Here is a 25,314-nt window from a genome sequence, read left to right as displayed (position 1 = left end):
ACCCTGGAGAGAGAGACCCTCCTGGTGGTCTGTGCTCCGACCCTGGAGAGAGAGACCCTCCTGGTGGTCTGTGCTCCGACCCTGGAGAGAGAGACCCTCCTGGTGGTTAATACTCCGACCCTGGAGAGAGAGAGAGACCCTCCTGGTGGTCTGTGCTCCGACCCTGGAGAGGGAGAGAGACCCTCCTGGTGGTCTGTGCTCCGACCCTGGAGAGGGAGAGAGACCCTCCTGGTGGTCTGTGCTCCGACCCTGGAGAGAGAGACCCTCCTGGTGGTCTGTGCTCCGACCCTGGAGAGGGAGAGAGACCCTCCTGACCTGATGAAATTTAATTTGGTCTGATTCCGTTTTTGTTCTTTCGGGAATTCCGTTTTCTCTGTTTTTAGTTTTTCCAGGTTTCAGTTTTTTTGCTCTGAAAATCACACGTTCTTAAAACCTCTTCAGCGTCCCGTCCCGTCAGCGGGATCACCATCCAGGGAAAACTTCTAGCGACATTAGCATAACGAAATTTAAGTTTTTTTTTTTTTTTTTTTCAAATATAGGACCGTCTCATATCGTTTTATAGATACACCTCTCCTGAATCGACCCACGTCGTCCGATTTCAAAAAGGTTTTACAGGAAAAGCAAATCATTAGATTATGTTAGAGGAGTCCATCGTAATAGCAGCAACATAGCCATTTTCCGACCAACCACATGCATCACATATAATCAAAAAACAGCTAAATGCAGCACTAACCTTTTACAAACTTCATCAGATGGCACCCCTAGGACATCATGTTACACAATGCATGCATTCTTTTGTTCAATAAAGTTCATATTTATATATAAAAACAGCATTTTACATCGGTGCGTAACGTTGACTAACTATTTTCCAGTCAAATGCAATCCGGAGAAACAGAGCTACAATTTACATTTAAGTCATTTAGCAGACGCTCTTATCCAGAGCGACTTACAAATTGGTGCATTCACCTTATGATATCCAGTGGAACAACCACTTTACAATAGTACATCTAAATCTTTTAAGGGGGGGGTTAGAAGGATTACTTTATCCTATCCCAGGTATTCCTTGAAGAGGTGGGGTTTCAGGTGTCTCCGGAAGGTGGTGATTGACTCCGCTGTCCTGGCGTCGTGAGGGAGCTTGTTCCACCATTGGGGTGCCAGAGCAGCGAACAGTTTTGACTGGGCTGAGCGGGAACTGTGCTTCCTCAGAGGTAGGGAGGCGAGCAGGCCAGAGGTGGATGAACGGAGTGCCCTTGTTTGGGTGTAGGGCCTGATCAGAGCCTGAAGGTATGGAGGTGCCGTTCCCCTCACAGCTCCGTAGGCAAGCACCATGGTCTTGTAGCGGATGCGAGCTTCAACTGGAAGCCAGTGGAGAGAGCGGAGGAGCGGGGTGACGTGAGAGAACTTGGGAAGGTTGAACACCAGACGGGCTGCGGCGTTCTGGATGACTTGTAGGGGTTTAATGGCACAGGCAGGGAGCCCAGCCAACAGCGAGTTGCAGTAATCCAGACGGGAGATGACAAGTGCCTGGATTAGATCAAACAAATCAAGCCGTTGTAATGTAGTGAAGTGTAATATTACCTGTGGAGCGAAGCGTGGTGCGGCTGCTCGCTCCAAACCGGAAGCCACTTAGATTTACTGAATTACTATTCGAAAACATGTTTAAAATGTAATATTGTCATTCTAAGATTTATAGATGAATATCTCTTGAAAGCACCTGTCATACCAGATTTAAAAATAACTTTACTGGGTAATCACACTTAGCGATAAAAGGGGATGCGATACTCAGAAAATGAGCTAGTAAATACAGCTCGGCGCCATCTTGGAACAATCGCATATCACATCTAATGTTGTATAATATTGTCAATAATCCCTTACCTTTAGTTGTCTTCATCAGAAAGCACTTCGAGGAATCCCAGGTCCACAACAGATGTATTTTCGGTCGAAAAAGTCCATCCTTTATGTTCCATTAGCTTGCTTGTTGTTAGCGCGTCTGAATGCTGTATCCAAAAGCTCTGCCGGCCGCGGGACAGCCGTTTAGGAAAAAAACATTTTTTTCCCATTTAGGTTCGTTCAAACATGTCAAACGTTGTATAACATAAATCTTCAGGGCCTGTTTCAACAAGAGAGCCAATAAGATTAGAGGGGGACGATTTCATTGTGTTTCAAAATGTTTCCAAAGGTGGGGGTAGACAGGGCCGCCGGCGTCAATGGTGATGGCCCTGTGACCAATTTCCAACGCGTCTCATTCACTGAGTTTCGACAGTAGAAGGCTCAAAACACTTTGTAAAGCCTGGCGACATCTTGTGGAAGCAATACGAAGTGCTCAATGAACGATATCTCACGGTGTGAATAATAGGCAACGACGTGAAGTTGAGTCCACAATTCAGAATTCAGAATTCCACTTCCTGGTTCAATCGGTCTCAGGGTTTTGACTGCCATGTGAGTTCTGTTATACTCACAGACACCATTCAAACAGTTTTAGAAACTTTAGGGTGTTTTCTATCCACAGGTATTAATTATATGCATATCCTAGCTTCTGAGTTTGATTAGTAGGCCGTTGAAAATGGGCACACATTTTTTCCAAAATGCGCTGTGGCGCCCCCTATCCTAGGGTAACGTCAAGAGGTTAAACAATGCCACTGGCTGTTGTATAAAGTACACAGCCATGCTTACACCACTTCAGGAGACTGCTGTTGACATCTGGGAAACATCTGATGTTTACGTGTAGTTACCCTTTTAGTTCCACCTAGCCGGAGGCTGCCGTTTGGCGGCCCGGCCGGAGGCTGCCGTTTGGCGGCTAGCCAGACTAACTTTTTAATTGAGGAGGTTTTTGGGAAAGCCTTTCCCTGTACCAAAAGATTGTTTTCATTAGCATCATCGCTAACGGCTACACAAAAGTGGCAGACGCCCACACCCCAGTCGTACACAGGGGTCTTCTCCTTGCCTCTTCAGGAGGTTGCAGGAAGTACAAATCACTAGTGCATTCTGTGTTATGATAAACTTGGGCAAATGAATAAATGTTCAATTAGTTTTAGTTGATTTCCTACTAATGTCAGTAATTGTTTAATAAAGTTTAATATTGCTGAAATTGAATTCGGGGTAAGTTTAGTCGACACCCAGCGTCATAACCATATGTCATAACCATATGTCATAACCATATGTCATAACCATATAACCATATGTCATAACCATATGTCATAACCATATGTCATAACCATATAACCATATGTCATAACCATATGTCATAACCTCATAACCATATGTCATAACCATATGTCATAACCATATGTCATAACCATATAACCATATGTCATAACCATATGTCATAACCATATAACCATATGTCATAACCATATGACCATATGTCATAACCATATGACCATATGTCATAACCATATAACCATATGTCATAACCATATAACCATATGTCATAACCATATGTCATAACCATGACCATGTCATAACCATATGTCATAACCATATGTCATAACCATATAACCATATGTCATAACCATATAACCATATGTCATAACCATGACCATGTCATAACCATATGTCATAACCATATGTCATAACCATATAACCATATGTCATAACCATATGTCATAACCATATAACCATATGTCATAACCATATGTCATAACCATGACCATGTCATAACCATGTCATAACCATGTCATAACGGTCTTCTCCGTGTCTGTAGGAGAAGAAGGTAACCAGGATGCTTCTCAGATGGCTGTTGATGATGATGATGATGATGATCCAGAGAACAGGTATAAAAAAAATAAAGTATTTTCATACAAGACAAACGAAATATGTCCTCAAACTGTATGCTTCTCAACCAGCTCACTGTCAAACATTCCTTTTTCTTATTTCCTTTCCTTTTTCTTATTTCCTTTCCTTTGTGTCCTTTCTTTCCTCCTTAATAGGATTGCCAAGAAGATGCTGCTGGCCCAGATCAAGGCCAACTACTCTTCAGGAGCGGAGGAGAGCTCTGATGAGGACGGAGAAGAGAAGGAACAGAGCAAGGGAGGAGAGGAGGAGGAGGAGGAGGAGGAGGAGGAAGACGAGGAGGGGGGTGGGTTACGTTCAGGTTGTTGTCTGAGTGATTCTGCAGCGCTTCATTCAACCACTAGTGGTTTATGTCAGATGTAGAAGCCATAAATAACTCCTTGTGTTCCCCCTAAGCTGATGATGATGATGATGATGAAGAGGAGGAAGGGGACTCTGGCTCTGACGTGGATGTGAAGAAGAGTGGGGGGCGTCGCCACCGGCTGCTCCGCCACAAACTGACGCTGAGCGAGGGAGAGTCAGGAGAGGAGAAAGAGAAACCAGCCAGCAAAGGGAAGAAGGAGCCCAAGAGGACCAGACGGAAAGGTATGAGGGTTGTGGCTGTCTGGCCGGCTGTCTGGGCCGGCTGTCTGGGCCGGCTGTCTGGGCCGGCTGTCTGGGCCGGCTGTCTGGGCCGGCTGTCTGGGCCGGCTGGCTGGGCCTATGGAACAGAATGAATGTCCTACTCTGCAAACTGCTATGACTGTTTTCAAACAGCGCCTCTCGCCCCTCCCCCTCTCGCCCCTCCCCCTCTCGCCCCTCCCCCTCTCGCCCCTCCCCCTCTCGCCCCTCGCCCCTCCCCCTCTCGCCCCTCCCCCTCTCGCCCCTCCCCTCTCGCCCCTCCCCTCTCGCCCCTCCCCCTCTCGCCCCTCCCCCTCTCGCCTCTCGCCCCTCCCCTCTCGCCCCTCCCCTCTCGCCTCTCCCCTCTCGCCCCCCCTCGCCCCCTCCCTCTCTCCCTCTCTCCCTCCCCCTCTCTCCCTCCCCCTCTCTCCCTCCCCCTCTCTCCCTCGCCCCTCCCCGCCCCTCCCCCTCTCTCCCTCGCCCCTCCCCCTCTCCCTCGCCCCTCCCCCCTCTCTCTCGCCCCTCCCCCTCTCTCTCTCGCCCCTCCCCCTCTCTCCCTCGCCCCTCTCCCTCGCCCCTCCCCAGTGGGTAGTGATGACTCAGCAGACTTGGACTCTGAGGAGTCAGCTAGCAGCAGTGAGTCGGGCGTTAGTGAAGAGATCAGCGAGGAGGAGGAGGAGGAGTCAGAGGAGTCGGAGGAGGGCAGCAGTCGCAGGAGGACCACGCGCTCCTCCAAAAACAAGAAGAAGAAGAAGAAGGAGGAGAGGAGCTACGCCCAGAAGAAGAAACGACGCCGCATCAAGGTCCAGGAATCTTCATCCGACGAGAAGGTATGGGGGGGAGGAGGGGAAGGGAGAGAGGGGGAGAGAGGAGGGGAAGGGAGAGAGGTGGGGAGGAGGGGAAGGGAGAGAGGTGGGGAGGAGGGGAAGGGAGAGAGGGGGGAGGAGGGGAAGGGAGAGAGAGGGGGAGGAGGGGAAGGGAGAGAGGGGAGGGAGAGAGGGGAGGGAGAGAGGGGGAGGGAGGAGGGGGAGGGAGAGAGGGGAGGGAGGAGGGGAAGGGAGAGAGGGGAGGGAGGAGGGGAAGGGAGAGGGGAAGGGAGAGAGGGGGAGGGAGGAGGGGAAGGGAGAGGGGAAGGGAGAGAGGGGGAGGGGCGAGGGGAAGGGGGGAGGAGGGGAAGGGAGAGAGGGGGGGAGGAGGGGGAGGGGGAGGGAGGAGGGAAAGGGGGGAGGAGGGGAAGGGAGAGAGGGGGAGGGAGGAGGGGAAGGGAGAGAGGGGCGAGGGAGAGGGGCGAGGGAGAGAGGGGGGAGGAGGAGAAGGTATGGGGGGAAGGAGGGGAAGGGAGAGAGGGAGGGGCGAGGGAGAGAGGGGGAGGGGCGAGGGAGAGAGGGGGAGGGGGGAGGAGGGGCGAGAGGATTTTATCCACACAAATTTAGAATTTGTTCTGGAATTCAAAATGATTTGGTTACCACGTCATATAGGTCACAATGTGGGTGATTGGTTAGTTGACCCCTGGGGGTTGAAAGGTCATAGGTTAACCCTCATTCCCTCTCCTCCAGAGCGGTTCAGGAGAGGACGGCTCGGGGAAGGAGGATGGAGACAGTCCTAAAGGACAGAGGAAGAAGATCAGAAAAATCCTCAAGGACGACAAGCTGAGGACGGAAACGAGGGACGCCCTAAAGGAGGAAGAGGAGAGGAGGAGACGCATCGCTGAGAGGGAGCAGCTCAGGGAGAAACTCAGAGAGGTAAACTGGTTGTATGGACCCCAGGAAGACTGGCTGTTGTCGTGGCATCTGCTAATGGGATGGAAATGAAGTTAATGATTTGACTGAGTCAATCAGAGTCAATCCAGATGGATGTTTGGTCCTTTGTGGCTCAGATAAGCGCATGACGCCAGCTATGCTAAGTTCCCTACAGGGATCACATATTGTATAAATGTACTTTAAGCGTCCCACCCAAGTCAACAGCCAGTGGAATCGCGTGGCGCGAAATACAAATACCTCAAAAATGCTATAACTTAAATTTCTCAAACATGACTATTTTACACCATTTTAAAGACAAGACTCTCGTTAATCTAACCACACTGTCCGATTTCAAAAAGGCTTTACAGCAAAAGCAAAACATTAGATTTTGTCAGCAGAGTACCCAGCCAAAAATAATCACACACCCATTTTCAAAGCAAGCATATATGTCACAAAAAACAAAACCACAGCTAAATGCAGCACTAACCTTTGATCTTCATCAGATGACACTTCTAGGACATTATGTTATACAATACATGCATGTTTTGTTCAATCAAGTTCATATTTGTATCAAAAACCAGCTTTTTACATTAGCATGTGATGTTCAGAACTAGCATACCCACCGCAACTTCCGGTGAATTTACTAAATTACTCACGATAAACGTTCACAAAAAGCATAACAATTATTTTAAGAATTATAGATACAGAACTCCTCTATGCACTCGATATGTCCGATTTTAAAATGGCTTTTCGGTGAAAGCACATTTTGCAATATTCTCAGTAGATAGCCCAGCATCACAGGGCTAGCTATTTAGACACCCAGCAAGTTTAGCACTCACCAAACTCAGAATTACTATAAGAAAAATTGGATTACCTTTGCTGTTCTTCATCAGAATGCACTCCCAGGACTTCTACTTCAACAACAAATGTTGGTTTGGTTCAAAATAATCCATAGTTATATTCAAATACCTCCGTTTTGTTTGTGCGTTCAGGTCAGTATCCAAAGGGTGATATTCCATTACTGTACTTCGAAGCAAGTCAAACGCTGTTTAAAATCAATTTCTATGCTATTTTTCTCGTAAATTAGGGATAATATTCCAACCGGGCGACGTTTTATTCATTCAAAGGCTGAAATAAAAAAAATGGAGCATTTTCGTGAACGCGCATCTCAGTCTCACTGTCCCCAGGCTGACCACTCACAAACTCTCCTGCTGTTCTTTGCCCAGAGACAGCAGACACCCCATTCCACTTTCTGGCGGCTTTAGAGAGCCAATGGAAGCCTTAGAAAATGTCACGTTACAGCACAGATGCTCTATTTTCGATAGAGATGCAACAGAAGTACAACAAATTGTCAGACAGGGCACTTCCTGTATGGAATCTTCTCAGGTTTTGGCCTGCCATATGAGTTCTGTTATACTCAGACACCATTCAAACAGTTTTAGGAACTTTAGGGTGTTTTCTATCCAAATCTACTAATTATATGCATATTCTCGTTTCTGGGCAAGAGTAGTAACCAATTTAAATCGGGTACGTTTTTTTTATCCGGCCGTGCAAATGCTGCCCCCTAGCCCCAACGGGTTTTAAACACTTTTTGAATCGAGTGGAAGTCGCTTCGCGTGTATTTGTCTATCTGTAAAAGGTATAAATGCTCGTAGACTACAAGATCAGCTGCCCTACACTCTGAGGAACTTAAAACCTGTCCCAACCAGCAGAATAAATGTATGTATTTGTATGTACAGACTGTAATGCTTTTAGACTAGACTCTATATGTCCCTCCCGAGCAGGTACTCGTGGTGGAGGAGGCGTCCGCCGTGGCTTGTCCAATCACAACCAAGCTGGTGTTGGATGAAGACGAGGAGACCAAGGAGCCCATGGTGCAGGTCCACCGCAACCTGGTCACCAAGCTGAAACCACACCAGGTCGACGGTGAGAGACATGTTGGTGTGGTGGTGGTAGAACCAGTAGTGGTGGTGGTGGTAGAACCAGTAGTGGTGGTGGTGGTAGAACCAGTAGTGGTGGTGGTGGTAGAACCAGTAGTGGTGGTGGTGGTAGAACCAGTAGTGGTGGTGGTGGTAGAACCAGTAGTGGTGGTGGTGGTAGAACCAGTAGTGGTGGTGGTGGTAGAACCAGTAGTGGTGGTGGTGGTAGAACCAGTAGTAGTAGTGGTGGTGGTGGTAGAACCAGTAGTAGTAGTGGTGGTGGTGGTAGAACCAGTAGTAGTAGTGGTGGTGGTGGTAGAACCAGTAGTAGTGGTGGTGGTGGTAGAACCAGTAGTAGTAGTGGTGGTGGTGGTAGAACCAGTAGTAGTGGTGGTGGTGGTGGTAGAACCAGTAGTAGTAGTGGTGGTGGTGGTAGAACCAGTAGTAGTGGTGGTGGTGGTGGTAGAACCAGTAGTAGTGGTGGTGGTGGTGGTAGAACCAGTAGTAGTGGTGGTGGTGGTGGTAGAACCAGTAGTAGTGGTGGTGGTGGTGGTAGAACCAGTAGTAGTGGTGGTGGTGGTGGTAGAACCAGTAGTAGTGGTGGTGGTGGTGGTAGAACCAGTAGTAGTGGTGGTGGTGGTAGAACCAGTAGTAGTGGTGGTGGTGGTAGAACCAGTAGTAGTGGTGGTGGTGGTAGAACCAGTAGTAGTAGAACCTGTAGTAGTGGTGGTGGTGGAACCTGTAGTGGTGGTGGTGGAACCTGTAGTAGTAGTAGATTCAGTACCAGTAGTAGATTCAGTACCAGTAGTAGATTCAGTACCAGTAGTAGTAGTAGATTCAGTACCAGTAGTAGTAGTAGTAGATTCAGTAGTACCTGTAGACCCAGTAGATTCAGTAGTACCTGTAGACCCAGTAGTACCTGTAGACCCAGTAGTACCAGTAGATTTAGCTGTAGTAGTAGATTTAGTAGTAGTAGTAGTAGTAGATTTAGTAGTAGTAGTAGATTTAGTAGTAGATTTAGTAGTAACAACCATAACCAAACCAACGGTGAGAGAACAATGTTTGTCTTTATTCATAACGATGTTGAATAATGGTTCATGGTGTAGTGAATGGAGTTCTGCTGTTACTTATCAACTCTATAGCGGTGCTTCACAGCTGTCTGCGTCAACACCAGACAGACAGGTCTAACAGAGGTCTCTCTCTCTAGGGGTCCAGTTCATGTGGGACTGCTGTTGTGAATCGGTGAAGAAAACCAACAAGAACTCTGGTTCTGGATGTATTCTGGCTCATTGTATGGGCCTGGGAAAAACACTGCAGGTCAGTACCACCCAGACACCTGTACTTTCTGTCTGTTAGACTGGAGTTTCTGTCTTCCTGTAGAATGGGGGTGTTTCTCTGGTTGTGGGAGGAGCATAATATCAACTTCCACCATTTATCTAATCTGACCCTGTCATTACCTGCTTTTACCACTAGGGGGTAACCCTGCACTGTACTGTTGCAGTACCTGCTTTTACCACTAGGGGGTAACCCTGCACCTTGCTGTTGCAGTACCTGCTTTTACCACTAGGGGGTAACCCTGCACCGTACTGTTGCAGTACCTGCTTTTACCACTAGGGGGTAACCCTGCACTGTACTGTTGCAGTACCTGCTTTTACCACTAGGGGGTAACCCTGCACCTTGCTGTTGCAGTACCTGCTTTTACCACTAGGGGGTAACCCTGCACTGTACTGTTGCAGTGCCTGCTTTTACCACTAGGGGGTAACCCTGCACTGTACTGTTGCAGTACCTGCTTTTACCACTAGGGGGTAACCCTGCACTGTACTGTTGCAGTACCTGCTTTTACCACTAGGGGGTAACCCTGCACTGTACTGTTGCAGTACCTGCTTTTACCACTAGGGGGTAACCCTGCACTGTACTGTTGCAGTACCTGCTTTTACCACTAGGGGGTAACCCTGCACTGTACTGTTGCAGTACCTGCTTTTACCACTAGGGGGTAACCCTGCACTGTACTGTTGCAGTACCTGCTTTTACCACTAGGGGGTAACCCTTCACTGTACTGTTGCAGTACCTGCTTTTACCACTAGGGGGTAACCCTGCACTGTACTGTTGCAGTACCTGCTTTTACCACTAGGGGGTAACCCTGCACCGTACTGTTGCAGTACCTGCTTTTACCACTAGGGGGTAACCCTGCACCGTACTGTTGCAGTGCCTGCTTTTACCACTAGGGGGTAACCCTGCACCGTACTGTTGCAGTACCTGCTTTTACCACTAGGGGGTAACCCTGCACCGTACTGTTGCAGTGCCTGCTTTTACCACTAGGGGGTAACCCTGCACCGTACTGTTGCAGTACCTGCTTTTACCACTAGGGGGTAACCCTGCACTGTACTGTTGCAGTACCTGCTTTTACCACTAGGGGGTAACCCTGCACCGTACTGTTGCAGTGCCTGCTTTTACCACTAGGGGGTAACCCTGCACTGTACTGTTGCAGTACCTGCTTTTACCACTAGGGGGTAACCCTGCACCGTACTGTTGCAGTGCCTGCTTTTACCACTAGGGGGTAACCCTGCACTGTACTGTTGCAGTACCTGCTTTTACCACTAGGGGGTAACCCTGCACCGTACTGTTGCAGTACCTGCTTTTACCACTAGGGGGTAACCCTGCACTGTACTGTTGCAGTACCTGCTTTTACCACTAGGGGGTAACCCTGCACTGTACTGTTGCAGTACCTGCTTTTACCACTAGGGGGTAACCCTGCACCTTGCTGTTGCAGTACCTGCTTTTACCACTAGGGGGTAACCCTGCACTGTACTGTTGCAGTACCTGATTTTACCACTAGGGGGTAACCCTGCACCGTACTGTTGCAGTGCCTGCTTTTACCACTAGGGGGTAACCCTGCACCGTACTGTTGCAGTACCTGCTTTTACCACTAGGGGTAACCCTGCACCGTACTGTTGCAGTACCTGCTTTTACCACTAGGGGGTAACCCTGCACCGTACTGTTGCAGTACCTGCTTTTACCACTAGGGGGTAACCCTGCACCGTACTGTTGCAGTACCTGCTTTTACCACTAGGGGGTAACCCTGCACTGTACTGTTGCAGTACCTGCTTTTACCACTAGGGGGTAACCCTGCACCGTACTGTTGCAGTACCTGCTTTTACCACTAGGGGGTAACCCTGCACTGTACTGTTGCAGTACCTGCTTTTACCACTAGGGGGTAACCCTGCACCGTACTGTTGCAGTACCTGCTTTTACCACTAGGGGGTAACCCTGCACTGTACTGTTGCAGTACCTGCTTTTACCACTAGGGGGTAACCCTGCACTGTACTGTTGCAGTACCTGCTTTTACCACTAGGGGGTAACCCTGCACCTTGCTGTTGCAGTACCTGCTTTTACCACTAGGGGGTAACCCTGCACTGTACTGTTGCAGTACCTGATTTTACCACTAGGGGGTAACCCTGCACCGTACTGTTGCAGTGCCTGCTTTTACCACTAGGGGGTAACCCTGCACCGTACTGTTGCAGTACCTGCTTTTACCACTAGGGGTAACCCTGCACCGTACTGTTGCAGTACCTGCTTTTACCACTAGGGGGTAACCCTGCACCGTACTGTTGCAGTGCCTGCTTTTACCACTAGGGGGTAACCCTGCACCGTACTGTTGCAGTACCTGCTTTTACCACTAGGGGGTAACCCTGCACCGTACTGTTGCAGTACCTGCTTTTACCACTAGGGGGTAACCCTGCACCGTACTGTTGCAGTACCTGCTTTTACCACTAGGGGGTAACCCTGCACTGTACTGTTGCAGTACCTGCTTTTACCACTAGGGGGTAACCCTGCACCGTACTGTTGCAGTGCCTGCTTTTACCACTAGGGGGTAACCCTGCACTGTACTGTTGCAGTACCTGCTTTTACCACTAGGGGGTAACCCTGCACTGTACTGTTGCAGTGCCTGCTTTTACCACTAGGGGGTAACCCTGCACTGTACTGTTGCAGTACCTGCTTTTACCACTAGGGGGTAACCCTGCACCGTACTGTTGCAGTACCTGCTTTTACCACTAGGGGGTAACCCTGCACTGTACTGTTGCAGTACCTGCTTTTACCACTAAGGGGTAACCCTGCACTGTACTGTTGCAGTACCTGCTTTTACCACTAGGGGGTAACCCTGCACTGTACTGTTGCAGTACCTGCTTTTACCACTAGGGGGTAACCCTGCACTGTACTGTTGCAGTACCTGCTTTTACCACTAGGGGGTAACCCTGCACCTTGCTGTTGCAGTACCTGCTTTTACCACTAGGGGGTAACCCTGCACTGTACTGTTGCAGTACCTGCTTTTACCACTAGGGGGTAACCCTGCACCGTACTGTTGCAGTGCCTGCTTTTACCACTAGGGGGTAACCCTGCACCGTACTGTTGCAGTACCTGCTTTTACCACTAGGGGGTAACCCTGCACTGTACTGTTGCAGTACCTGCTTTTACCACTAGGGGGTAACCCTGCACCGTACTGTTGCAGTGCCTGCTTTTACCACTAGGGGGTAACCCTGCACTGTACTGTTGCAGTACCTGCTTTTACCACTAGGGGGTAACCCTGCACTGTACTGTTGCAGTGCCTGCTTTTACCACTAGGGGGTAACCCTGCACTGTACTGTTGCAGTACCTTCTTTTACCACTAGGGGGTAACCCTGCACCGTACTGTTGCAGTACCTGCTTTTACCACTAGGGGGTAACCCTGCACTGTACTGTTGCAGTACCTGCTTTTACCACTAGGGGGTAACCCTGCACTGTACTGTTGCAGTACCTGCTTTTACCACTAGGGGGTAACCCTGCACTGTACTGTTGCAGTACCTGCTTTTACCACTAGGGGGTAACCCTGCACCGTACTGTTGCAGTACCTGCTTTTACCACTAGGGGGTAACCCTGCACCTTGCTGTTGCAGTACCTGCTTTTACCACTAGGGGGTAACCCTGCACTGTACTGTTGCAGTACCTGCTTTTACCACTAGGGGGTAACCCTGCACCGTACTGTTGCAGTGCCTGCTTTTACCACTAGGGGGTAACCCTGCACCGTACTGTTGCAGTACCTGCTTTTACCACTAGGGGGTAACCCTGCACCGTACTGTTGCAGTGCCTGCTTTTACCACTAGGGGGTAACCCTGCACTGTACTGTTGCAGTACCTGCTTTTACCACTAGGGGGTAACCCTGCACCGTACTGTTGCAGTGCCTGCTTTTACCACTAGGGGGTAACCCTGCACTGTACTGTTGCAGTACCTGCTTTTACCACTAGGGGGTAACCCTGCACTGTACTGTTGCAGTGCCTGCTTTTACCACTAGGGGGTAACCCTGCACTGTACTGTTGCAGTACCTGCTTTTACCACTAGGGGGTAACCCTGCACCGTACTGTTGCAGTGCCTGCTTTTACCACTAGGGGGTAACCCTGCACTGTACTGTTGCAGTGCCTGCTTTTACCACTAGGGGGTAACCCTGCACTGTACTGTTGCAGTGCCTGCTTTTACCACTAGGGGGTAACCCTGCACCGTACTGTTGCAGTGCCTGCTTTTACCACTAGGGGGTAACCCTGCACTGTACTGTTGCAGTACCTGCTTTTACCACTAGGGGGTAACCCTGCACCGTACTGTGACAAGTGCTACTTCACCCTCTGTCTCTACAGTGCATTCGGAAAGTATTCAGACCCCTTGACTTCTCCCATATTTTCTTACATTACAGCCTTATTCTAAAATTGATTAAATAGCCGCCCCCCCCATCAATCTACACACAATACCCCATGATGACATCACAATACCCCATGATGACATCACAATACCCCATGATGACATCACAATACCCCATGATGATATCACAATACCCCATGATGACATCACAATACCCCATGATGACATCACAATACCCCATGATGACAAAGCAAAAACGGGTTTAGAAATTTTAGCAAATGTAAAACTGAAATATCACATTCAGTCCTTTTGCTATGAGATTTGAAATTGAACTCAGCTGCATCCTGTTTCCATTGATGATTCTTGATGTTTCTACAACTTGATTGGAGTCCACCTGTGGTAATTTCAACTGATTGGACATGATTTGGAAAGGCACACACCTGTCTATATAAGGTCCCACAGTTGACAGTGCATGTCAGAGCAAAAACCAAGCCATGAGGTCGAAGGAATTGTCCGTAGAGCTCAGACAGGATTGTGTCGATGCACAGATCTGGGGAAGGGGACCAAAACGTTTCTGCAGCATTGAAGGTCCCCAAGAACACAGTGGCCTCCATCTTTCTTAAATGGAAGAAGTTTGGAACCACCAAGACTCTTCCAAGAGCTGGCCGCCCGGCCAAACTGAGCAATCGGGGTAGAAAGGCCTTGGTCAGGAAGGTGACCAAGAACCCTATGGTCACTCTGACAGAGCTCCAGAGTTCCTCTGTGGAGATGGGAGAACCTTCCAGAAGGACAACCATCTCTGCAGCACTCCACCAATCAGGCCTTTATGGTAGAGTGACCAGATGGAAGCCACTCCTCAGTAAAAGGCACATGACAGCCCGCTTGGAGTTTACCAAAAGGCACCTAAAGGGTTCTGACTGTGAGAAACAGGATTCTCTGATGAAACCAAGATTGAACTCTTTGGCCTGAATGCCAAGCGTCACATCTGGATAAAACCTGGCAGCATCCCTACGGTGAAGCATGGTGGTGGCAGCATCCCTGCAGTGAAGCATGGTGGTGGCAGCATCATGCTGTGGGGATGTTTTTCAGCGGCAGGGACTGGGAGACTAGTCAGGATCGAGGCAAAGATGAACGGAGCAAAGTACAGAGAGATCCTTGATGAAAACCTGCTCCAGAGCGCTCAGGACCTCAGACTGGGAGAAAGTTGACCTTGCAACAGGACAACGACCCTATTGATTTATTATTATTGGGTATTGAGTTGTTGTGGGGGGTATTGAGTTGTTGTGGGGGGTATTGAGTTGTTGTGGGGGGTATTGAGTTGTTGTGGGGGGTATTGAGTTGTTGTGGGGGTATTGAGTTGTTGTGGGGGTATTGAGTCGTTGTGGGGGGTCTGAATACTTTCCGAATGCAGTGTAAATCTATACTGTATCTAACCCTGTCTATATCACCAGGTGGTAACCTCTCTATGTGTATATATCTATACTGTATCTAACCCTGTCTATATCACCAGGTGGTAACCTCTCTGTGTATATATCTATACTGTATCTAACCCTGTCTATATCACCAGGTGGTAACCTCTCTGTGTATATATCTATACTGTATCTAACCCTGTCTATATCACCAGGTGGTAACCTCTCTATGTGTATATATCTATACTGTATCTAACCCTGTCTATATCACCAGGTGGTAACCTCTCTGTGTATATATCTATACTGTATCTAACCCTGTCTATATCACCAGGTGGTAACCTCTCTATGTGTATATATCTATACTGTTTCTAACCCTGTCTATATGAACAGGTGGTAACCTCTCTGTGTATATATCTATACTGTATCTAACCCTGTCTATATCACCAGGTGGTAACCTCTCTATGTGTATATATCTATACTGTATCTAACCCTGTCTATATCACCAGGTGGTAACCTCTCTATGTGTATATATCTATACTGTATCTAACCCTGTCTATATCACCAGGTGGTAACCTCTCTATGTGTATATATCTATACTGTTTCTAACCCTGTCTATATGAACAGGTGGTAACCTCTCTGTGTACATATCTATACTGTAACCCTGTCTATATGAACAGGTGGTAACCTCTCTATGTGTATATATCTATACTCTATCTAACCCTGTCTATATCACCAGGTGGTAACCTCTCTATGTGTATATATCTATACTGTTTCTAACCCTGTCTATATGAACAGGTGGTAACCTCTCTTGTGTATATATCTATACTGTATCTAACCCTGTCTATATGAACAGGTGGTAACCTCTCTATGTGTATATATCTATACTGTATCTAACCCTGTCTCTATCACCAGGTGGTAACCTCTCTATGTGTATATATCTATACTGTATTCTATCACCAGGTGGTAACCTCTCTATGTGTATATATCTATACTGTATTCTATCACCAGGTGGTAACCTCTCTATGTGTATATATCTATACTGTATTCTATCACCAGGTGGTAACCCTACTCCACACTCTACTGCTGTGTGAGAAGTTAGACTTCTCCACGGCGCTGATCGTCTGTCCTCTCAACACGGTCCTCAACTGGCTCAACGAGTTTGAGAAGTGGCAGTACGGCTTCAAGGACGAGGAGAGTTTAGAGGTACACACACGTGCAAAAAAATATATATATATATGTATATATACACACACAGAACTCCATAAATATAAATAGTGTGTGTATATATACAGCTGTGGAGAAACTAGAGAGACCACTGCATAATGATCCGTTTCTCTGGTTCTACTATTTATAGGTCTGTGTTTGCTCTAAATTACAATATTTTTATTTGGAATTATGGAGAAATGTTAATTTTACCCAAACACAGACCTATAAATAGTAGAACCAGAGAAACTGATCATTATGCAGTGGTCTCTAGTTTCTCCACAACTGTGTGTGTGTTTATGCGCTGTGTGTGTGTGTTTATGCGCTGTGTGTGTGTGTGTTTATGCGCTGTGTGTGTGTGTGTTTATGCGCTGTGTGTGTGTGTGTTTATACGCTGTGTGTGTGTGTTTATGCGCTGTGTGTGTGTGTGTGTTTATACGCTGTGTGTGTGTGTGTGTTTATACGCTGTGTGTGTGTGTGTTTATACGCTGTGTGTGTGTGTGTTTATACGCTGTGTGTGTGTGTGTTTATACGCTGTGTGTGTGTGTGTTTATACGCTGTGTGTGTGTGTGTGTTTATACGCTGTGTGTGTGTGTGTTTATACGCTGTGTGTGTGTGTGTTTATACGCTGTGTGTGTGTGTGTTTATACGCTGTGTGTGTGTGTTTATACGCTGTGTGTGTGTGTGTGTTTATACGCTGTGTGTGTGTTCCCGCTCCGTGTCTGCGCTAGGTGACGGAGCTGGCCACAGTGAAACGTCCTCAGGAGAGAGCGGCCGCTCTGCAGCAGTGGCAGGAGGATGGAGGGATCATGATCATTGGCTATGAGATGTACCGTAACCTCACACAGGGTAGGAACATCAAGAGCAAGAAACTCAAAGAGACGTTCCAGAGGACCCTGGTTGACCCAGGTAGGTAGAGGACACACACACACACGGTTATTTATTGTATCCTGTTTCTTCTCAACTCTCTCTGCTCTGTGTTCATCTCCTTCCCCAGGCCCGGACTTTGTGATCTGTGATGAGGGCCACATCTTGAAGAACGAGGCGTCGGCCATCTCTAAAGCCATGAACTCCATCAAGACCCGACGGAGAGTGGTGCTCACCGGCACACCGCTGCAGAACAACCTCATAGAGTGTATGTCCGTTACTTCCTGTTTATATACAGTTAGCCAAAATGAACCAGAACGGCCCGTAGGGCAGGAGTCCATCTCCTGTTTCTGTAGAGTGAACCAGAACGGCCCATAGGGCAGGAGTCCATCTCCTGTTTCTGTAGAGTGAACCAGAACGGCCCATAGGGCAGGAGTCCATCTCCTGTTTCTGTACAGTGAACCAGAACGGCCCATAGGGCAGGAGTCCATCTCCTGTTCCTGTAGAGTGAACCAGAACGGCCCATAGGGCAGGAGTCCATCTCCTGTTCCTGTACAGTGAACCAGAACGGCCCATAGGGCAGGAGTCCATCTCCTGTTTCTGTACAGTGAACCAGAACGGCCCATAGGGCAGGAGTCCATCTCCTGTTTCTGTACAGTGAACCAGAACGGCCCATAGGGCAGGAGTCCATCTCCTGTTCCTGTACAGTGAACCAGAACGGCCCATAGGGCAGGAGTCCATCTCCTGTTCCTGTACAGTGAACCAGAACGGCCCATAGGGCAGGAGTCCATCTCCTGTTCCTGTAGAGTGAACCAGAACGGCCCATAGGGCAGGAGTCCATCTCCTGTTCCTGTACAGTGAACCAGAACGGCCCATAGGGCAGGAGTCCATCTCCTGTTTCTGTACAGTGAACCAGAACGGCCCATAGGGCAGGAGTCCATCTCCTGTTCCTGTACAGTGAACCAGAACGGCCCATAGGGCAGGAGTCCATCTCCTGTTCCTGTAGAGTGAACCAGAACGGCCCATAGGGCAGGAGTCCATCTCCTGTTCCTGTAGAGTGAACCAGAATGGCCCATAGGGCAGGAGTCCATCTCCTGTTCCTGTACAGTGAACCAGAACGGCCCATAGGGCAGGAGTCCATCTCCTGTTTCTGTAGAGTGAACCAGAACGGCCCATAGGGCAGGAGTCCATCTCCTGTTCCTGTACAGTGAACCAGAACGGCCCATAGGGCAGGAGTCCATCTCCTGTTTCTGTAGAGTGAACCAGAACGGCCCATAGGGCAGGAGTCCATCTCCTGTTCCTGTACAGTGAACCAGAACGGCCCATAGGGCAGGAGTCCATCTCCTGTTCCTGTAGAGTGAACCAGAACGGCCCATAGGGCAGGAGTCCATCTCCTGTTCCTGTAGAGTGAACCAGAACGGCCCATAGGGCAGGAGTCCATCTCCTGTTTCTGTAGAGTGAACCAGAACGGCCCGTAGGGCAGGAGTCCATCTCCTGTTCCTGTAGAGTGAACCAGAACGGCCCGTAGGGCAGGAGTCCATCTCCTGTTTCTGTACAGTGAACCAGAACGGCCCATAGGGCAGGAGTCCATCTCCTGTTTCTGTAGAGTGAACCAGAACGGCCCATAGGGCAGGAGTCCATCTCCTGTTTCTGTAGAGTGAACCAGAACGGCCCATAGGGCAGGAGTCCATCTCCTGTTTCTGTAGAGTGAACCAGAACGGCCCATAGGGCAGGAGTCCATCTCCTGTTTCTGTACAGTGAACCAGAACGGCCCATAGGGCAGGAGTCCATCTCCTGTTTCTGTAGAGTGAACCAGAACGGCCCATAGGGCAGGAGTCCATCTCCTGTTTCTGTAGAGTGAACCAGAACGGCCCATAGGGCAGGAGTCCATCTCCTGTTCCTGTAGAGTGAACCAGAACGGCCCATAGGGCAGGAGTCCATCTCCTGTTCCTGTAGAGTGAACCAGAACGGCCCATAGGGCAGGAGTCCATCTCCTGTTCCTGTAGAGTGAACCAGAACGGCCCATAGGGCAGGAGTCCATCTCCTGTTTCTGTACAGTGAACCAGAACGGCCCATAGGGCAGGAGTCCATCTCCTGTTCCTGTAGAGTGAACCAGAACGGCCCATAGGGCAGGAGTCCATCTCCTGTTTCTGTACAGTGAACCAGAACGGCCCATAGGGCAGGAGTCCTGTAGTGAGACAGCTACATGTACAGGACTCCCCCTGGACATACTAGTTTCCTGTCTATATTCAGGGTTTTTAGTGGGTATCTTAAGTATTCATACGTGATCATTTTTTCCTTCACATTTTGTTCCTTTACAGAGGGATTAAAATTGATTTAAATGTTTTTCATCTACACAATACTTCATAAATTCAAAGAGAAAAGCAAATTCTCCTAATGAAATTAGACAAACTATTCGTATTTTAGCTACTTGTAAATGGCAGAGCGATTTCTGCATATTGCATCTTTTAAATCTTGACTGAGCTTAAAGAATTTAGGAAATAATTATGGGAAAATATTGCACAATACAGGTGTGCAAAGATCTTATGAGACTGAGTTAAGAAGACTCACAGCTGTAATCACTGCTGAAGGTGCCTCTAATATGTCTTCACACACAGGGGGAATATTGATCTAATCAAGTTATATTAGTTTATTAAAAAAATTAATTAAAAACCTTTTTTTTTTTTTTTACATTTCAGTATTTTGTTTACCGTAAATTCCGGACTATAAGCCGCAACTTTTTCCCCAGGCTTTGAACCTCGCGGCTTAAACAACGACGCGGCTAATATATGGATTTTTTTTCCCGCTTTCAACATTTTTTTTCTAAAAAAAAAACCACATTCTGTGACGTGCTCAGTTTTTTGGCGGCGTGAAGCTTTCATTAGACCAATGAAATTGCCGAACGGGTTATTAAGGTCAAACAACTTTTTTGTTTACTGTTTAGATTAAATCGAGCGCTCTCAAACTTCCCATCATTCTGATTACCTTAGTCATTTTGTCACCCTCATCGTGGCAAATACACGGAGAAATGCATATGATGCAGCTTTCAAGTTGAAGGCGATTGATCTGGCTGTTGGTAAAGGAAATAGAGCTGCTGCACGGCAGCTTGGTCTTAATGAGTCGATGATAAGACGTTGGAAACAGCAGCGTGAGGAATTGACTCAGTGCAAAAAAGACAACTAAAGCTTACTGCGAATTTTTTGTTACAAGCCGTGTTTCGTTAAAGCCTGTGTAAAAGTTCATTTGTTTCAATGTACCGGTAGGCACCTGCGGCTTATAGACATGTGCGGCTTATTTATGTTCAAAATAATATATATTTTTTTTAATTCAGTGGGTGCGGCTTATATTCAGGTTGCGCTTAATAGTCCGGAAATTACGGTAGATGGTTGACAAAGAAAAAAAAAAAAAAAAATCCGATTAAATCCATTTTAATCTCACTTTGTAACGCATAGAAAATGTGAATAAATCCAAGGAGGTATTTATGATACCGCTGTATATCTGTACCGACGTGTGTTTGCCCCGTCCAGACCACTGCATGGTGAACTTCATCAAGGAGAACCTGCTGGGCTCAGTGAAGGAGTTCAGGAACCGCTTCGTTAACCCAATCCAGAACGGCCAGGCAGCGGACTCCACGGACCAGGACGTACGGATCATGAAGAAGAGAGCTCACATCCTCTACGAGATGCTCAATGGATGTGTACAGGTAACGACGCTATGGGGAACTGGGGTGACCCACAGCCTCCATTTTGGAGGCCCCGCGGATCCATTAGGAAACTCAGTCGTGTTCTCAACTTACTGTTGCTAGGTAGAATAGAGGAATTCGCAGCGTGACGTTTCTAATTGCTGTTTTCATGTCAGTCACTGACAATCACTCAATTTGTCATGGCAGCTAGCAAAATGTTTTGATTTGGTAAATTAGTCAGCTAGTTGTCAAAATTTACGAGTGATTATTGCTGAATATAGACCGGGCACGCAGGGCATGTTCCCAGGGGGGCCCTGACCCCTGAGTCCCAGGGGGGCCCTGACCCCTGAGTCCCAGGGGGGCCCTGACCCCTGAGTCCCAGGGGGGCCCTGACCCCTGAGTCCCAGGGGGGCCCTGAGTCCCAGGGGGGCCCCAGGGGGGCCCTGAGTCCCAGGGGGGCCCCAGGGGGGCCCTGAGTCCCAGGGGGGCCCCAGGGGGGCCCTGAGTCCCAGGGGGGCCCCAGGGGGGCCCTGAGTCCCAGGGGGGCCCCAGGGGGGCCCTGAGTCCCAGGGGGGCCCTGACCCCTGACCTCCAGGGGGCCCTGACCCCCAGGGGGGCCCTGAGTCACTCTCACTCAGATATCGTATTATTAACATGACAAAATGTACAGGAAATGTAATGTAGAACTGCACCTTTTTTCCCTCCTAATGACAAAAGGTGAAGAGTTGCAGGAAATGTACTTTCAAGTGATATTTTGGCAATGAGTCCCTTTATCTACCTCCCCAGAGTCGGATGAACTCGTGGAAACCACTTTACCACGCACATCTCCGTTCTGGATGAGACGGACTTTATGACCAAATTGTCCTCCACTTTGTAGACCGTTTTGAGACTAGAATAAATATTTCTGAGTGAGAACGAACGCCTCTGTTTCCATGACGCCTCAGGCTGTTATGACAGATTGGAGTTTTAATTTTTGTTGTTGATTGTCGCTCTTTCACTGTGTCCCTCCCTTCTCAGAGAAGAGACTCCTCTGTGTTTACTTTCCTCTCCTCTCCTCTCTCCTCTCTCTCTCCTCTCTCTCTCTCCTCTCTCTCTCTCTCTCTCTCTCTCTCCTCTCTCTCTCCTCTCTCTCTCCTCTCTCTCTCTCTCTCTCTCTCTCTCTCTCTCTCCTCTCTCTCTCTCCTCTCTCTCCCTCTCTCCTCTCTCTCTCTCCTCTCTCTCTCTCCTCTCTCTCTCTCCTCTCTCTCTCTCCCCTCTCCTCTCTCTCCTCTCTCTCTCCTCTCTCCTCTCTCTCTCTCTCTCTCTCTCCTCTCTTTCTCCTCTCTCTCTCTCTCCTCTCTCTCTCCAGAGAAGAGACTACTCTGCCCTGACCAAGTTCCTGCCTCCTAAACATGAGTACGTCGTGTCCGTCAGAGTCACGCCCATCCAGTGTACTCTATACCGACACTACCTGGATCACCTAACAGGTACACACTACCCCCTATCCCATCTAGTGTAGCATTGTACTGTGTGTTTTGGGAGGGAGGGAGGTTTGGTCCGAATTCCCTGTGGTGCGTCCCAACACAGCATGCTGTTACAGCAGGTTACAGGCGTCCCCCTCTAATGAGGGAAGGGGGGGAGGAAGAGAGGGAGGGGGAGGAAGAGAGGGAGGGGGAGGAAGAGAGGAAGGGGGGTGGGGAGGAAGAGAGGGAAGGGGGAGGAAGAAGAGAGGGAAGGGGGGAGGAAGAAGAGAGGGAAGGGGGAGGAAGAAGAGAGGGAAGGGGGGAGGAAGAAGAGAGGGAAGGGGGGAGGAAGAGAGGGAAGGGGGGAGGAAGAGAGGGAAGGGGGGAGGAGGAAGAGAGGGAAGGGGGGAGGAGGAAGAGAGGGAAGGGGGAGGAAGAAGAGAGGGAAGGGGGGAGGAAGAAGAGAGGGAAGGGGGAGGAGGAAGAGAGGGAAGGGGGGGAGGAAGAGGGAAGGGGGAGGAGGAAGAGAGGGAAGGGGGAGGAAGAGGGAAGGGGGGAGGAAGAGAGGGAAGGGGGAGGAAGAGAGGGAAGGGGGAGGAAGAAGAGAGGGAAGGGGGGAGGAAGAAGAGAGGGAAGGGGGGAGGAAGAAGAGAGGGAAGGGGGAGGAAGAAGAGAGGGAAGGGGGGAGGAAGAAGAGAGGGAAGGGGGAGGAAGAAGAGAGGGAAGGGGGGAGGAAGAAGAGAGGGAAGGGGGGAGGAAGAAGAGAGAGGGAAGGGGGAGGAAGAAGAGAGGGAAGGGGGAGGAGAAGAGAGGGAAGGGGTGAGGAAGAAGAGAGGGAAGGGGGGAGGAAGAAGAGAGGGAAGGGGGAGGAAGGGAAAGAGAGGGAAGGGGGGAGGAAGAAGAGAGGAAGGGGGGAGGAGGAAGAGAGGGAAGGGGGAGGAAGAGGGAAGGGGGAGGAAGAGGAAGGGGGAGGGAGGAAGAGAGGGAAGGGGGGAGGAAGAAGAGAGGAAGGGGGAGGAAGAGGAGAGGAGGGGGAGGAAGAGAGGGAAGGGGGGAGGAAGAGAGGAAGGGGGGAGGAAGAGAGGGAAGGGGGAGGAGGAAGAGAGGGAAGGGGGAGGGAGGAGGAGAAGAGAGGGAAGGGGGAGGAAGAAGAGAGGGAAGGGGGGAGGAAGAGGGGAAGGGGGAGGAAGAAGAGGGGAAGGGGGGGGAGGAAGAGAGGGAAGGGGGGAGGAAGAAGAGAGGGAAGGGGGAGGAAGAAGAGAGGGAAGGGGGGAGGAAGAAGAGAGGGAAGGGGGAGGAAGAAGAGAGGGAAGGGGGAGGAAGAGAGGGAAGGGGGAGGAAGAAGAGAGGGAAGGGGGGAGGAGGAAGAGGGAAGGGGGAAGAAGAGGGAAGGGGGGAAGAGAGGGAAGGGGGAGGAAGAGAGGGAAGGGGGAGGAAGAAGAGAGGGAAGGGGGGGAGGAAGAAGAGGGAAGGGGGGGAGAGAAGGGAAGAGGGGAAGGGGGGAGGAAGAGAGGGAAGGGGGAGGAAGAAGAGAGGGAAGGGGGAGGAAGAAGAGAGGGAAGGGGGGAGGAAGAAGAGAGGGAAGGGGGAGGAAGAAGAGAGGGAAGGGGGAGAGGAAGAGAGAGAGGGAAGGGGGAGGAAGAAGAGAGGGAAGGGGGAGGAAGAAGAGAGGAGGGAGGGGGGAGGAAGAGAGGGAAGGGGGGAGGAAGAGAGGGAAGGGGGGAGGAAGAAGAGAGGGAAGGGGGAGGAAGAAGAGAGGAAGGGGGAGGAAGAGAGAGAGGGAAGGGGGAGGGAGGAAGAGAGGGAAGGGAGGGAAGGGGGAGGAAGAAGAGGGAAGGGGGAGGAAGAAGAGAGGGAAGGGGGGAGGAAGAGAGAGGGAAGGGGGAGGAAGAAGAGAGGGAAGGGGGAGGAAGAAGAGAGGGAAGGGGAGGAAGAGAGGGAAGGGGGAGGAAGAAGAGAGGGAAGGGGGAGGAAGAAGAGAGGGAGGGGGGGAAGGAGGGAAGGAAGAAGAGAGGGAAGGGGGGAGGAAGAAGAGAGGGAAGGGGGAGGAAGAAGAGAGGGAAGGGGGAGGAAGAGAGGGAAGGGGGGAGGAAGAAGAGAGGAGGGGGGAGGAAGAAGAGAGGGAAGAGGAGGAAGGGGGAGGAAGAAAGAGGGAAGGGGGAGGAAGAAGAGAGGGAAGGGGGAGGAAGAGAGAGGGAAGGGGGAGGAAGAGAGGGAAGGGGGAGGAAAGAGAGGGAAGGGGGAGGAGGAAGAGGGAAGGGGGGAGGAAGAGAGGAAGGGGGAGGGGAAGGGGAAGAGAGGGAAGGGGGAGGAAGAAGAGAGGGAAGGGGGAGGAAAGAGAGAGGGAAGGGGGAGGAAGAAGAGAGGAAGGGGGAGGAAGAAGAGAGGGAAGGGGGAGGAAGAGAGGAAGGGGGGAAGAAGAGAGGGAAGGGGGAGGAAGAAGAGAGGGAAGGGGGGAGGGGAGGAAGAGAGGGAAGGGGGGAGGAGGAAGAGAGGGAAGGGGGTGAGGAGAAGAGAGGGAAGGGGGGAGGAAGAGAGGGAAGGAGGAGGAAGAGAGGGAAGGGGGGGAAGAGAGGGAAGTGTGTGTGCATCCGGGTCCTTGTCCACAGGAAATTTGTGTTACCTGACCTTTTCAAATAGTACTTCAGTAGCCCTACATTAGGGGTCCCCGGGGTTAGCCCTGCTATGGGGGGTTAGCCCTGCTATGGGGGGGTTTAGCCCTGCTATGGGGGTTAGCCCTGCTATGGGGGGTAGCCCTGCTATGGGGGGGTTAGCCCTGCTATGGGGGGAGCCCTGCTATAGGGGGAGGGTAGCCCCTGCTATGGGGGGTAGCCCTGCTATGGGGGGTAGCCCTGCTATGGGGGGTAGCCCTGCTATGGGGGGGTAGCCCTGCTATGGGGGGGTAGCCCTGCTATGGGGGGTAGCCCTGCTATGGGGGGGATTAGCCCAGCCCTGCTATGGGGGGTTAGCCCAGCCCTGCTATTGGGGGGGTAAGCCC

The 25,314-nt window shown here is 50.0% G+C and overlaps 1 protein-coding gene across 1 annotated transcript in view; it reads left to right on the top strand.

The window, feature by feature from the left end:
• The window catches only part of LOC106604099 (transcriptional regulator ATRX), a 115,636-nt gene that overhangs the window by 42,526 nt on the left and 47,796 nt on the right, over positions 1–25,314 (top strand). The window contains exons 13-24 of the mRNA XM_045719390.1: positions 3,704–3,773; positions 3,930–4,078; positions 4,189–4,377; positions 4,978–5,222; positions 5,949–6,134; positions 7,916–8,057; positions 9,258–9,367; positions 16,179–16,325; positions 17,057–17,234; positions 17,323–17,460; positions 20,720–20,895; positions 22,223–22,340. Of these exons, the coding sequence (XP_045575346.1) occupies positions 3,704–3,773; positions 3,930–4,078; positions 4,189–4,377; positions 4,978–5,222; positions 5,949–6,134; positions 7,916–8,057; positions 9,258–9,367; positions 16,179–16,325; positions 17,057–17,234; positions 17,323–17,460; positions 20,720–20,895; positions 22,223–22,340 (1,848 nt within the window). The remainder of the gene's footprint in view (positions 1–3,703; positions 3,774–3,929; positions 4,079–4,188; positions 4,378–4,977; positions 5,223–5,948; positions 6,135–7,915; positions 8,058–9,257; positions 9,368–16,178; positions 16,326–17,056; positions 17,235–17,322; positions 17,461–20,719; positions 20,896–22,222; positions 22,341–25,314) is intronic.

Source organism: Salmo salar, chromosome ssa05 (assembly GCF_905237065.1).
Source record: "Salmo salar chromosome ssa05, Ssal_v3.1, whole genome shotgun sequence".
NCBI lineage: Eukaryota > Metazoa > Chordata > Actinopteri > Salmoniformes > Salmonidae > Salmo > Salmo salar.
This window is presented reverse-complemented; position numbering and strand designations above follow the sequence as displayed.